The sequence below is a fragment of the Berghia stephanieae genome, chromosome 4 (genome assembly GCF_034508935.2).
Source record: "Berghia stephanieae isolate SIO BIC M18660-M18661 chromosome 4, UCSD_Bste_1.3, whole genome shotgun sequence".
In the NCBI taxonomy this organism is placed as follows: domain Eukaryota; kingdom Metazoa; phylum Mollusca; class Gastropoda; order Nudibranchia; family Aeolidiidae; genus Berghia; species Berghia stephanieae.
The window spans coordinates 51,518,554-51,533,650 of record NC_088363.1 but is presented as its reverse complement, the minus strand read 5'-3'; the positions used below and the strand labels follow the sequence as shown (position 1 = coordinate 51,533,650).

Below are 15,097 nucleotides of genomic sequence, written 5' to 3'. Positions count from 1 at the left end.
ATAAAACTTTGGTTATTGGAGCAAATAAGGAAATACTAATACAGATTAAGTTTTGATTGCAATATATGCAAGATTTTTGGCCGTTTCATAATTAGTAAAAAAAAAAAAAAAAAAAATTTAAAAATTAAAGAAAATAACAAACCTTCCCCATTTGACTTACTTTATCTTGGGTGCTTAAAAGGGCAGACAAACTCATTATCTTGGGTGGTTAAAAGGGCAGACAAACTCATTATCTTGGGTGATGAAAAAGGCAGACAAACTCTTTATTTATATCATCTTCTGTATCATTGCACTAATATGACCTATAAGTGTTGCAAGTGCTGTAAAACTCCCAGAAATATAAACATATAATGTCTAGACAGGATGATGCTATGAAAAAAAATAAATCACAAAGCAATAACCACTTTGTTTTTGTTTTTTTTGGATGTTCTTTTTTTGTTTTTGTTTTTTATATAGGGAAAAGAATGAGAAATGCCCAATTCGCTTCACATACACTGCCATGCACGGTGTTGGCTATGAGTTTGTCAAGTATGTCATGAAAGCATTTAAATTTTTGGAACCGATTCCTGTGGTTGAGCAGGTCAGTTATAAACTTCATTCATTATTATTTTAAACATTCATCTCCATCATCAACATTATCAATTTCAGCAATATAATCTGCAGCAGAAACATCATTATTAACAAAATATTCGGCTTTGCTAAAGTCTCTCTCTCTCTCTCTCTCTCTCTCTCTCTCTCTCTCTCTCTCTCTCTCTCTCTCTCTCTCTCTCTCTCTCTCTCTCTCTCTCTCTCTCTCTCTCTCTCTCTCTCTCTCTCCTCTCTCTCTCTCTCTCTCTCTCTCTCTCTTTCTCTCTCTCTCCCTACCCACCCCTTCCCTCTCTCTCTTTATCCTCATCTTATTGTGTCCAATTAGTACTGTTTCGCAATTATATGTGTAACATCATGCATCATAAAGATTTCGTACTTGAATAAACGAGATGCTGAAAATTGAGTTGTAAGTCCAGATTATATTGTGGAAGTTTAATCAAATTGCTACTATCGAGAAAAAAGAATATGGTAGCCTAGATCATAAAAAAATATTTTAAAATAAATTAAAGTAAATTCATTTTTTAGAATCTGGATTTTCTGATAAAAAAAATGCCAGTCTAGAGGTGATGGGACTCAAAATAATAGTGTCAGACCAATAGATTGAGAAGTTTCCCTGTAGATAAGAAATACAATGATTTAAATGTGTGTTACAGGTTCAGCCTGATCCTGATTTCCCCACTGTCCGATATCCAAATCCTGAGGAAGGAGAGGGTGCTTTAGTAAGTTCTAGGAAATTCTTCTTCTTTACAATATCGTTTGTTTTTACATGTGTTTTCATTTTTAATTTTTTTTTTTCATTTTTAGGGTTAGGTGATATCTTTATTGACATGTTTTATTAGCTAATTTTATTCACTGAAACTTTTTCTATAGGCAGGCAATGGTTGAAATCTGAAAATCATGACAATACATATAGCTGAATTCATTCGTCTTATTTTGAAGTTTGGTCTTTATTTTTATACATGATTTTTAGGAATAGGAAAAAAAAAAAGACTTTGAATAATGTTCTATTTATACTTTTTGAAAATATTGAATTTATCGGTCTTTTTATTATTATTATTATTATTATTATTATTATTATTATTATTATTATTATTATTATTATTAGAAACTTGCTATGGAGACAGCTGACAAACATACGAGTCCTGTTATTATCGCAAATGATCCTGATGCTGACAGATTGGCGATTGCAGAAAAACTTGAAAGGTAAATGGAGAACCCTTTACAAATTTATTATTTATTTATTTATTTATCTATTATTCTTTTTTCAAAACTTGTGTTTAAAAAAAGATAACAAATGAATACCAATTTAAGAAAATGCTATTGAACATGGTCATCTGATATCTTTGTTTATCCGCACAACGACACTGATTCACATATCAACTAAAATTGTCAATTTATATGAAACAGGAATGATATGGTTGTCTGGTAGAAGTAATGCTTTAAATTCATACCCTTTGCCAAAGGCTGATCATATTGTTAATTTATGACAAAATCTAAGCAGTGTTTTGATGAAAAAAATATAAATTATGTACATTATTGCTTACCTCTATAATTTTTTAATGATTTTTTTTTCTTTATTATTTTGTATAATTTTAATAGCAAAAAATGTTTTGTTTGAAGTTACATTTGTTTTAATTGCATTTGTCCAGTTAGTGGTGAGATTTAAGAGAATGACTTCTTGGGACAAATGAAAGTTAACCAAGAAAGTGCTGATTTCATTATGAGGAGGTTTTTCGGATGAAACATATTTTAAAAAAAAATTTTTTTGAGATTTTGTACCAATTTTGCATTCATCCATTTTTATGTCCATGATCTTTCTATTTATTCTCTATTATAATGATGTAGCGTTTACATAAATGTAGAGTGCTTGTATGACAATTCATCAAATAATGATTTATATTATGATACTCTCATCAATTTTCATGTCAGTGGATGGAGAGTATTTACTGGCAACGAGATAGCAGCATTGATTGGATGGTGGTTATGGACAGCGTGGAGAGAGAAGCACCCAAAGCACAATTGTAAGAATTAAAAGCAGTCATTTAAAAACAATATTTGTTTTTGATATGAATAAATTATCTTTGCACTTCTTCACCTTTATTTTGTACTGCTTTTGAAAGAACCATTTGGATTTATAATCTAGAAACTACTGCTTCCAGATCTTCCTGCTGTTAAAAAAAACATACAAACAGAAAGCTTTGCAATTCTGTATTGATGACCGACTTTACTGACAAAATATTGAATTATCTAATTTCTTATACCATTTACTACGAATGTTCCTTCTTAATAAGCAGATCTATGCATTCATCTCCTTATTTTCCATATAACGTTTTGACAGAAACTTAAAGGATTTCACTCTGCAATTATCACAATGCACGTCTGTTATTCCCTTTTCAGTTCATGTGGTTCTGGGTGGGGTTCCCTACCTCCACAGTGGGCAGGGAGGTACTTACCGTGTCTTCTATCCCCTTATATCTGTTTTCCAACTTGCTTTCTGTCTTTATCTTGGTGTGAGATTGCTCGGTTTTGTCCCGACCCTGGCCGGAGTCCTTGACTGGGAGGGAAACAGTCAAATGCATAGTTATTGTTTTGGGAGATGATATTTTTTATCTTGTAAATCATCTCTCTGTTATGTGTTATTATATTTGTTATTTTTAATGTATAATGCAAGCATTTGAGTGTATTCCTCTTTGTTGGATTTTGTGCTTGTGTCTGGATGAGACTTATAGGTGATCTCAAACTAAGTGCATTGGTGGTATGCTCTTGGAATCTACATCTGATCCCTATTTGTTCCCAGTTCCCCTATGTCTTACTTTGTCTTGGGTGCTTTAATTGTAATTCTAGAACTTTTTACTATCCCATTTTCTTCCTTTTTACTGGCGCTGATATGACCTAAATGTGTTGCAAGCGCCGTAAAACCCTTAAAAACAAAAACAACAAGTTCATGTGGTTATTTAAAAAGGAACACTTAACAGCCAAATTTCATTCTTTTTTTTTTTCAGAGGTGAAAAGTAATTATAGTGAGACAGGAAGATTTTGTTTATTTGAGATCTTGTTTAATAGACAAAAATTGTGGTTTATAAAATTATTCCTTTTAAAATTCCTTTAAAAGAATTTAGTTATCGATCTTGTCGAGTTCTGGGCTTCCTTTGTTCATTGATCATGTTTTATCATGTAATCTGATCTCAGTGGAAGATGTGTATCTGATAGCCAGCACTGTGTCCTCCAAGATCCTTGAGACCATAGCTGCCAAAGAAGGCCTGAAGTTTGTGGTGAGTGAGAAAAGCATATGTGTATTAAATGCATTCAAATTTCATCATTGCTTCTTAGATTTGTCATTTGTTTCAGTGGTGGAATAGATTGACAATTTTTAAAAAATTTAAGATTTATCTGAAAGATGCTTAATAATAATGATAATAATAATAATGATAACAATAATAATAGCAATATTTAATAATAGTGCACATTTGTCAAGCACAACTTTTCCCACTATATAATGCAGACTCTGGGCGCGTTACAATGTCATGTACATATTATATAAAAAATATCAATACACATATGCACACCACGATTCCACTCACAAACACTTACACGCACATAAGCGTGTGCGTGCACACACACAGTCACACACAAAAAATAATAAGTCATTTATCATTCATTGGAGTAGCTGCTCACCGAAACATGACCAAATAAGATTTTTCAGTTTCTTTTTGAATGTTTCTAGGGCTGTTGATTCTCTTATTTCTAAAGGCAATTTATTCCAAATTCTAGGGCCGGACCAAGCAAAGCTTTTCTCTCCCTTTAAGTCTAGTTTTAGGTATCTTTAGACTTTTTGAATCATAAGAGGAACGAAGACATCTTTGCAGTTCAAATATCTCAATGACCTCTGTCAGATAAAAAATGGCGCTGTTATCTAGACATTTAAAAATGTTGCTACTTTATATTCTGTACATTCTCTCACAGGCAGCCAGTGTAAGTCCACCATGAGAGATGCTGCTTCATCTTGGCACTTCTTTTTCATTACCAAGCATGCTGAATTGTTTTGAATTGAGAGAACGAATATTTGTACTTGATGTACCAGAAAGTAAAGAGTTAAAATAATCTAATTTTGAAAAAGCTAATGCAGATATAAATTTTTGACAAGCATCCTTTGTTATAAAATATCGTATAGAACTAAACTTTTTCATATCTACAAATAATTTCTTCTTTAATTGACATATTTGTTCATTCATTGAAAGGTCTGAATCAAACATGATCCCAAGATTCCTAACTTTATTGACAAAAGGCACTTTGATTTCATTTATCGATTTCATTTATCTCCAAAAAAGTTTGATTAATTTGATTAATTTTATTCTTGTTCCCAATTATTAACACCTCAGTTTTATCTGCATTCAATTGTAATTTATTCTACCCCATCCATACGTTCACTTCACTAATGCAGTTTTAACAGTGTTCAATTTTCCTGTCAAATGGTGATTGATGGTTGGTGTCATAGATCTGGATGTCGTTGGCATAACAATGGTGTTCAAGATCATTCGAATGAATGATATCTCCCAGTGGTGATGTATAAAGCACAAAAAGTACTGGTCCAAGAACGGAGCCCTAGGGCAAGCCATAGGGAAGAGGTCAACTATCAGAGTACGAGTTTCCAATCAGAATTTGTTGGTGTCACCTCATAAGATAGGTTCTGAATCAGTTGAGTGCTGTTCCTCGGATACCAAAATTGTTTTGTAGTCGCATGAGGAGGATTTCATGGCCTATGGTGTCAAATGCGGCTGACAGGTTGAGCAAATTTAACATGGTTGTGCCTCCTTTATCGATGACTTTTGATAAATCAGAAGCTGGGTGTTCAGTTAATTGTTGGAGAACAACTTTTCCATTAACTTCGAAATATACGGTAAGTTGGAAATTCGCATCGAGCCCTTGCTTTTTTAAGAGAGGCTTAACAATGGCGGTTTGGTATTCTTTAGGGAATATTCCTTGTTCTAAAGAGTTATTGATTATATTATCTCTGTCATCTATCTGGAATTTGTAATGTATTTATGTCTTGATTGTTTTTTGTTGTTGACTGAAGAAGGGTTTTGAGCCCAAAACGTTCCGTTTTTGGTATTTTGTTCTTTTTTTGAAGCTGTTATATTCATTTTTGTTTATTACTTTTTACAGTCCACAGCTTCTAGCAGCCTAGTGTCACTTTGATTATATTTGTGATAGATCATCACTGACTGCTTCAGTAAACAGGTCGGCATCGAGTCTAACTGGCAACTCTCATTTTCAGACTCACCGATTAGTTTTGTGATTTTTCAGCCTTTCACTGGCATATATGTGGTTTTGTTGTTGCGTCAGCTGATAGAAATAGCTGTTTTTGGGGTTTTTTTAAATTTCTTAATTTTAAGAATTGTCTTTTAAGATTTTGTGAGTAGATGCAGGGTATCATTCTGATCACAATGGGGTTTTGTCATTCACGGCAGCATAGTACTGAGTCATTTTTGCATACATTTTTCAAAATACATAATTCTCCATAGCTTCTTTTACTTTTCTTTGTGATCTTGATTGATTAGATATTATTCTTCACATAATTCTCATATGTATGACATTTCTAATGACAGGAAACTCTGACAGGTTTCAAGTGGATGGGAAATATAACCGATTCACTCCTGAAGGAAGGAAAACAAGTCCTTTTTGCCTTTGAAGAAGCCATTGGTGAGTTTAGATTGGGAAAGTCACACCTCGAGGCTATTATGGCCATTAAAACAAAATTACATTCAGAACTTCAACTATGAACAGATAGGCTTCTGTAAATTTACAGATCATTTAATTTAATTTACATCATTTTCATCTTTTACCAGTTCATTTTTATTTAAAAATTTTTTGTCATGATTGTAATGGTTAATTAGTATAATTAGTCTATTTTGACTAACTTCACTCAGGAGCCATTGTCATTTCTGTCGAAAAACGGCATATCTGTGGTTTTCATTTCTTGTGGATACACCAAAACCTTATGACTGAGTGGGGTTCCTGACCTTCCATAGTGGGCAGGGAGGTCACTTACTGTATCTTCTATACCCCTATATCTTTTTCAACTTGCTTTCTGTCCTTGTCCTGTAATGAGATCACTTGGGTTTTGTCCTGGCCCTGGCCGGATACCCTGGCTGTGAAGGAAACAGTCAAATGTAAATTAAGAGTTTTAGGAGATGATATTTTTGTCTTGTAAATCATCTATCTGTTATGCACTGTATTATTTTTTGTTTTACATATGTGTGATTTATAAACACTTGAGTGTGTTCCTCTTGGCGGGGACGTGTTTGTGTCTGGATGAGACATTTAGGTGATCTCTAAGTACACTTATGGTGTGCTCTTGGAATCTTCATCTGTTCCCTATTTGAACTAATTCCCCTTTGTCTTACTTACTCTTGGGTGCTTTAATTGTTATTCTAGAGCTTTTTACTATCCCATTTTCTTCCTTTTAACTGGTGCTGATATGAACTAAATTTGTTGCAAGCATGGTAAAACCCTTTTAAAAAATCAAACAAGAACCATTCTTTACCCTTTTTACTGGCGCTGAGATGACCTAAATGTGTCACAAGCACTGTAAAACATTGAAAAACAAAAACAAACAATATCTCATTGATCTGCATCAGTTTCAACACATTTTGGTGTATCACTCATGTTCATATGAATGCGCATTGGAGCATAAATATTCCATGTCCATTCAAGTTGGACTTCAGAAAATTAAGCTTAGTGAAGGAACATAAGAGTGTTTAGGCAATAAAACTTGTTAACGGAATTGAATGATGGATCCATTCAATTCGGGGAGGGAGATGAGCATTCATTACCCCAAGGAAATAGGAATCTCTTCTATACACAGATTTGAAATAAGTTTATATGTAGGAATACATTTTTTTTCCATTAAGGAGTTGCACGATAATCAGCTCTTTTAGATTTTCGAGATTTTGCTAACAATGATAAAAGGTAGAAATAAATTTCAAACATTTCAGTTTATTGGTGACTTTGTCCCATCTGTTATTGGTTAAAATAGCTTTCATAAATGGGAAAAGCTTCATATTAAATATTTCTATTGATGTTATATTTCCTATATGTCCATATTTTTCAAGAGGGGGGAGAGGAGGGGGGGGGGGGAGTTCTCTCTCTCTCTTTTTCTTTTTGGAAGGTGGGAAAGGGAGGAGTGTGGTTGGGCAAAGAAGGTAAATATTTGTTATTCATTGAATAACCATATTTTTAAAGTTTAAAGCGATAACATTTTAACTATTGTTTTTATTTTATATTTTTATTATTTTTATTTTTTTTTACTGCCAGGTTTCATGTGTGGTACAGGAGCACTTGACAAAGATGGTCTATCTGCAGCTGCAGTTCTGTGTGAATTGGCCAATCATTTATATTCATCTAACTCTAACCTGTCTAAACAGCTGGATATTATCTATAAAAGGTCATTGGCTACAATCATTATTATATTTATTATTGTTGATGTTTATATTACTATTATTTTTATGATGATGATTGTTATTGTGTTGTTGTTATTGTTGTCGTTGTTGTTGTAATAATATTGAAGATGATGATCATAATATTAACAATAATGATAAGAAGACGGAGGAGGAGGAGGAAAAAGAAGAAGAATTATTAGTGTTATTATTATTATTATTATTGTTATTATTGTTATTATTATTATTATTATTATTATTATTATTATTATTATTATTATTGCAATTATTATTATTATTATTATTATTATTATTATAACAATAAAAAGTTAAAATATAATATAAAATTGCACGATTAAAAACGGACACTAAAAAAAAGTACATCTACATAAATGTTTCATTAAAGTTACTACATAAATGTTTCATTTAACCCATAGAGGCCCGCTTCCCCTGGAGTTGCCCGCGACCGTTGAGGCCCGCATCGCCCGTCATCGCCCGCGGCCCCCGAGAAAAAACGGATCATGTTTACTTTGTTATTGCAACGAATCACTTCGTTTTATTCTAAACCGGAAACATCGTAAACGTAATGCGATCGTTCTATTTCCGTTTCCTTTTTACCGCACGTTTATATCGTTGATAGCAAGTGAGTAATCGAATTCAGAAAAATGGCATTCCCGTACCTCACGAGTTTGTTGCGTGGCGCTAGAAATGATGTTTTGGAGAGTGGTGTAGACGATGAAGAGGATTTTGGAAATGAAAGCGATATCGAACTAGAAAGAGAAGATGTAAACGATGGTGGGGATGGACAAGACGAGGCGTTAGCACCCGATCAAGGTGATTCGGACACTGAATCGGAGTCCGAGATTGACGAAAATGACGGGAATGGGGGTGCGGGGAACGAGTTTCCTTGGAGTTCAACACTTCGAGAAATTGATGTGGAACTTTTTACAGATCGATCTGGTCCCAATATGAGTGTTCTGAACCTCACATACGATTCATCACCAATCGAGTTTTTCAAGCTGTACTTCGACGATGAACTGTTTACTCTGGCTGAAGAGCAAACAAATCTGTATGCGACGCAGTGTGGAGCGCCGCTGACTTTCAAACGTGTCAAGAGAGAGGAGATTTCGCATTATCTCTACATCAACATGATGTTTGGAATAAAAAAACTCCCCTCTTTCCGACTATATTGGTCATCGGATCCCCTACTGCATGTACCGGCTGTTGCAGACGTTATGTCTCGCAACCGCTACATGGACATTTCCCGGTATTTTCATTTGGCTGACCGGACAACCTATATACCGCGTAACGAGCTCGGCCACGATCCGCTCCACAAGATTCGGCCAGTAATCAATTCCGTGTTGACAGCCTGCCAGACATACTACCATCCAGGCGAGTGTTTGAGTGTTGATGAGGCCATGATACCCTTCAAGGGAAGGCTCTACTTCAAACAATACTTGAAAGGAAAGCCCCACCCGTGGGGAGTGAAAGTGTGGTGTTGTTGTGACTCTAAAAATGGATATCTCTCCGACTTTTCATTTTACACCGGAAAAAATGAAAGACCATCAGCTTATGGACTTGGCTACGATGTTGTCACAACTCTTGTTTCAAGGTTCCTTTATCAGCGCCGTCATGTGTACTTTGACAATTTTTTCAGTTCAGTTCGACTGGTCAAGGATCTACTGGACAAGGACACTTATTCGTGCGGGACAATTCGGTCAAACCGTAAGCATTGGCCAAATGATCTAAAATTGAAAGGAAAGGTGAGGGAAGGCGAGTGCAGAATGAGGCAGGTGGGAAACATTGTCGCCTGCTTTTGGAAGGACAAGAGACCCGTGTGTATGATTTCTTCGAATGCTTCGCCGGCGATGGGATCGGCCGATCGCAGGACTAAGGACGGTCTTTTAGACAAGGACAATCCTGTCCCAGTGCTGAAGTACAACGACAACATGGCTGGTGTGGATCTCTCAGACCTGCTGAGAACATACTACTCCGTGGGGCGAAAGAGCTACAAGTGGTGGCGTAGTTGTTTTTGGTTTTTGGTGGAAGTTGCCTTACTCAACGGCTACATCGTCTATAAAAGCATGCCGCGACCTGACAATACAAAGCCATTAAGCCATTTCCAATTCCATGTTGAAGTGGCCAGATCCCTTATGCAAGGGGCAAGCCCAAGGAGAGCAGTCCCAGAGACAGGACCCCATGCAGCAGCCTTCAATGCAACCCACACGGATCACAGGCGCGTTCGACTTCCCGGCCGCAAAAAGGGCTGCTTCATGTGTCGCAAGAAGAATGTTTGAACCCCTTCTGGAAAAAGACCAGAAACTGTATTTGGATGCGCCAGATGCAACACCCATCTGTGTGACGAGTTGTGCTTCAATACTTATCACGAAATATTTATCAAGAAATAGGGACATTGACACTCACAATAACAGAAATGCACAAAAAAATCAACAAAAAAACCCTCAAAAAAATGATTTTTTTTTTTTTAATATTTTTTTTCCCAATTTATTGAAATCAAAACATGTCATGTTATATATCATTCGAAAGCAAATTTATCTGGCTATAAAAAGGAATTAAAATTATAATTTTATGTCATTTGGTTCTCGTTTAATAATTTTTTAACTTTGTGTTGGTATTTTTTTGTTAAGAGTTATGCCCCTTACACTGGGCCTCAGGGGAATTTTTTTTAGTAAACACCGGGCCTCTATGGGTTAAAGTTAAATATTAATTAGTTTCATTTTCACTTCTTTTTAGGTATGGCTACCATCTCAGCAGTAACTCATACTATCTGTGCCACGATGCAGACACTATTAAGTCTATGTTTGACAGACTAAGAAACTACGAAGGAGATGGAAAGGTAATTTCTCACCCATTGACTCAATTTGGAATTATGTCAAGATTACTAAATTTGAGGATTTCGTTTTCTAGTCTAACAAACTACATTCTCTTCTCTCAGTTAAGTTTATTTTCTTCTTTAATTGCTTTGAACTAAACTGTGATTTTGATTCTCATGCCATTAAAAAATTACAGATCTATAGAAATACCTGATTGATACTCAATTAATTCTATTTATGGTTGGATGGGAGCATCACCCTTGAATCATATACCTATGATGTTCGCATGGGTGTACGATCCGATAGTGATGTCGTTTCTTCTTCTCTTTACTAGCCTATCCTGCTTCTTTGGTTTGTGATTGTATTTTTGACAGGGGATATTTTTTTTCCTGTAAATCCTCTGCCTGTTTGTTCTTGGTTATTTATAATTTAGCTTATGATATCTTTAGGTTATGATTTTGATTGACATTTGTACTATTTTTGTTAGATTGCTTGTTTTTTTGTTTCAGCGGTCTCTCATATAACCTCAATTGTGTTGGAAGAGACCTAAAGCAACAAACAAACAAAAAAAAATTCTATTTATCTTCATATCTCATTCTGTATAGACCTATTTGTTAACTATTGCTGTTGACTTGGAGTCCCTTTTAAAGGACTTGACGCACATTTAATGGATTTTGTGCTACGAAATGTTTCAGAATTAAGTTTCCCTCGTCTATAAGTTCACTAATAAGCAACCTAGAACTAGTAAAATTCGAGACAATATGATGTCATATCTAAGAAATCTTGATGGCAAATTTCAAGTCTATCGGTTTTTGTGTCATAGAGCTGTGGCATGGCAAGTCTGTTGTACTTTAGTTCCTTGTCCAAGCATAATCAAAGGAAAATGGCAGAGCAAAACATGCAACCTTCTCACTCTACGAATATGGGTTGTCATCAATTGTTCAACTCTTCTTGGCAAGTTTGTTCACAAAGCAGGCGCCCCATTTGTCGATGGAAGAGCAAAAATAAGTCAAGAGTTGTGAATAAGCTTCTCAAGGGCTCCTTGAGGGAATTGGTGGAACACTCGCCCTATTCACCTGATCTTGCCACATGCGACTTCCATCTCTTCCCTGAGGTGAAAGAAATGATGCGAGGTCAACAATTTGAAGATGAGGACCAGATTCAAGAGACGATGAGGAATGCACTCATGGCCTTGGACAAACAACCACTGGTCACCATCTTTGACCATTGGGTACACCGAATGTATAAGTATGTGGAACTTAACATTTCTTATGTTGAATAAGTAACTGAATAAAGTTTCATTTGATACCAGAATGAGGTTACTCATAATATTGTGAGTGCAGGGCGACAGGGACACTTAATTTTGAAACATACCTTGTAAATATATATTTTTTAAAAAGGTCAAAATAAAAAGCTCAACAGCAATCGATCATCATCATCATCATCATCATCATCATCATTATTATTATTATTATTATTATTATTATTATTATTATTATTATTATTATTATTATTATTAATTTTATTGTTGATGTTGTTGTTATTGCAATCAATAGTTATGTTTTTTGTTTTCATTTTTTCTTATTCTCATATTCTCTAATCTTATGACCAGTATCCTAGCAAATGTGGTAAATACCAGATAGCTCACGTAAGGGATCTGACTGTTGGTTATGACAGTGAAACTGCTGACAAAAAACCGGTGAGTCAATTTCTGTCTATGAGATTGAAAAGTGAAAATAAATATTACTTTTCTAGAGGAGGGGGCTTCAAATTTTTCTTAACTTGACATCAGCGTACTAACAGAAAATGAAGTGAGTAGAAAAGTGCCAGAAGACACTAGAGAATATACATTTTGGGGCGATGGGGGCTCTAACCCACGACCTTACCGATATGACAACTTTGCCTGGCCGTGAGAGGGACGCTATTCAGTCGACGTCATCCACCACTCAAAAAAAAAGTGTCTTTTCTGAGTTCCTATTCCGACTTCTTGAGGTCATGAGTTCAAGACAAACTCTTATACTACCATTCTCACCGAAGGATGCAGACGTCTTGACGTCACACCTTTCTCTCTTCTGGTCGAAAGTGTATAACCAGTCCTCCAGACAATGCAATGCGTAAACAATGAATAAGATGGCATAACTATTTTGGTAGCAGGATGTATAGGAAGATTCTTATCATTATGGGGCATAAAAGGGCGAGGATGGATGAACTTTATTGATTACCATCATTTATTTAGGCTAGAAAATATGATGCCATCTCTCTGAAATTAGAGGATCGGTTGCACAATATATGTATCCAGTCCTCCAATGTATATATCCACTTTCACACCACCAAGGAGATTTGAACCAGTATTTTGACATCATACTTTTGTTCCCTATTGGACCTTTGTTCACATATTATTGAAGTACCTAAATAAAATAACTTAAAAAATAATATTAATTAAAAAGCACGACTTGGATGGGATTTTTTAGAATTGTGAAAGAATTTTTTTTTTATATAGGATGGGTTAAACAATTATAACCAGATCAAAAATTTAAGAGAATTTAAGTTGGAAGAAATTAAACCATTGAAGATTTTTTTTTTTCTTCGTCGTTTGAAATCTAATTGCTCTTTTTTAAAATATGGGTATGGGTTTATAAAATATTTACCAAAATTGTCTTCAGCAAGCTCTTGTTTGATGATAAAGACATATTTTATATATTTCATTATCCGGTCTTGATTAATAAGAAAGAGGGAAAAAAACAAAAAACAAAATAAAAAGCCCAAAAAATGTTGATGAAGATTTTGAGGGTCTTTTTTATTGTTTGTTTTTTTGTTTGTTTTTTTTAAATTTAGTGAGACATTCCTCTTAAGTTTTTTGACAGAGATTTATTTTATTATGTCTGTGTGGAACATCCTGCTGGTGATCTCCGACTGGACGTTTGAATAGATTGGTCTAGAATCTCTCTCTCTCTGTTTGCTGTTTGATGAAACAATTTAAATTTGGATCTTTTTAGTATCCCATCACCTTCCCGTCTTTTTGGTTTAGAAATGACAGATAAAGTACAAGGCTTGATTTCATTATTAATTAACAGACTTATTTGTTCATTTGAAGGCATGGGATGATTCCATTATTGGTAATCACAAAAAGGATGATTATATTTTTAATTTTTAGGTTAGAAAAAAAATTTTTTTACAACATTTGGAAGGTCTGAAATCATTCTGATCAACCAGAAAAATTTATATAGCAAAAATTCTGGCACTGTCAGATTGTTCTTATTTAGTGACTAATTCTCTAAAGCCGTGCTCCAATTACCAGCTTGCACTGTCTACAGAAAGTGCTATTAAACTTATAAAAACAAAGTTTATCATAGTTCCATTTGCATCCTGATACAGGTTCTTCCCACCAGTTCCTCAAGTCAAATGATAACTTTCAAGTTTGCTAATGGCTGTGTGGCTACCCTTAGAACGAGTGGAACGGAACCCAAGATTAAATATTATGTGGAACATAGGCCCAATCTAGAAACAGGGTAGGTCTAACTTGACTTCTTCTGTAGTTCAGGCCATATATACCTTAGTTTGCTAACTCTCCAGTTCAACTTTTGGACATAGCTATTGGTGGGAATACTATTTCACGTGCAATATGAATTATTCTTAAAGTAGCTCATGTTAAAGTCCTGTGACCAGTGTTAAGGATCTAAACAGCTGATTGCTTGGATTAGCAGGTGTGTACTGAAGATATTTCTGGTTCATACAGTTGAGAGATTCGATTGGAGAATGCAGGGAGAGAGTTATATCATTTATATTTTCCTTCTTTAAATTTTGCATAGTGATCAGCCAAATTACCATAAAAAAATTTCTGTGCTTAAAAGAGAAGTTGTGTGAGCATTTTTATGATTTTGTGTGTGTGCTTATATTTTGTGCAGTTTATGTTTTATTTCTGTTCAGGCCTGTAAATCTTCCGACTATTGTCAGATTTCCAACAGTATAACTTTGCTCAATATATTCTGTTTAGTGTTTTGACATTTAAATTATTTTTTTTTAAAATAATAATTAAAAGTAAAAATAGAATTCGTAATGTCAAAAGTCAGATCCAACAAAAAAAAAAAAAAAATTTAAGTTTTTATTTCGTGCCTCGAAAAAATCAGTGTTTTTATTTGAGTACAGACTTTAAAAAATAACGAAAAATTTTGTTTGTCGCGTCAAAGACAAAACAAACTAGTCAGCTAGGTATATTATCATTCCAACTTGTCAGTTAAT

At 34.5% G+C, this 15,097-nt stretch overlaps 1 protein-coding gene across 2 annotated transcripts in view; it reads left to right on the top strand.

The window, feature by feature from the left end:
* LOC144970782 (phosphopentomutase-like) overlaps positions 1–15,097 on the top strand; it is a 28,871-nt gene that overhangs the window by 9,423 nt on the left and 4,351 nt on the right. For both annotated transcript variants that reach the window (XM_078910791.1, XM_078910792.1), the window contains exons 10-19: positions 457–580; positions 1,242–1,307; positions 1,694–1,791; positions 2,518–2,609; positions 3,778–3,860; positions 6,195–6,288; positions 7,903–8,032; positions 10,779–10,881; positions 12,471–12,557; positions 14,234–14,367. In XM_078910791.1, the coding sequence (XP_078766917.1) occupies positions 457–580; positions 1,242–1,307; positions 1,694–1,791; positions 2,518–2,609; positions 3,778–3,860; positions 6,195–6,288; positions 7,903–8,032; positions 10,779–10,881; positions 12,471–12,557; positions 14,234–14,367 (1,011 nt within the window). The remainder of the gene's footprint in view (positions 1–456; positions 581–1,241; positions 1,308–1,693; positions 1,792–2,517; positions 2,610–3,777; positions 3,861–6,194; positions 6,289–7,902; positions 8,033–10,778; positions 10,882–12,470; positions 12,558–14,233; positions 14,368–15,097) is intronic.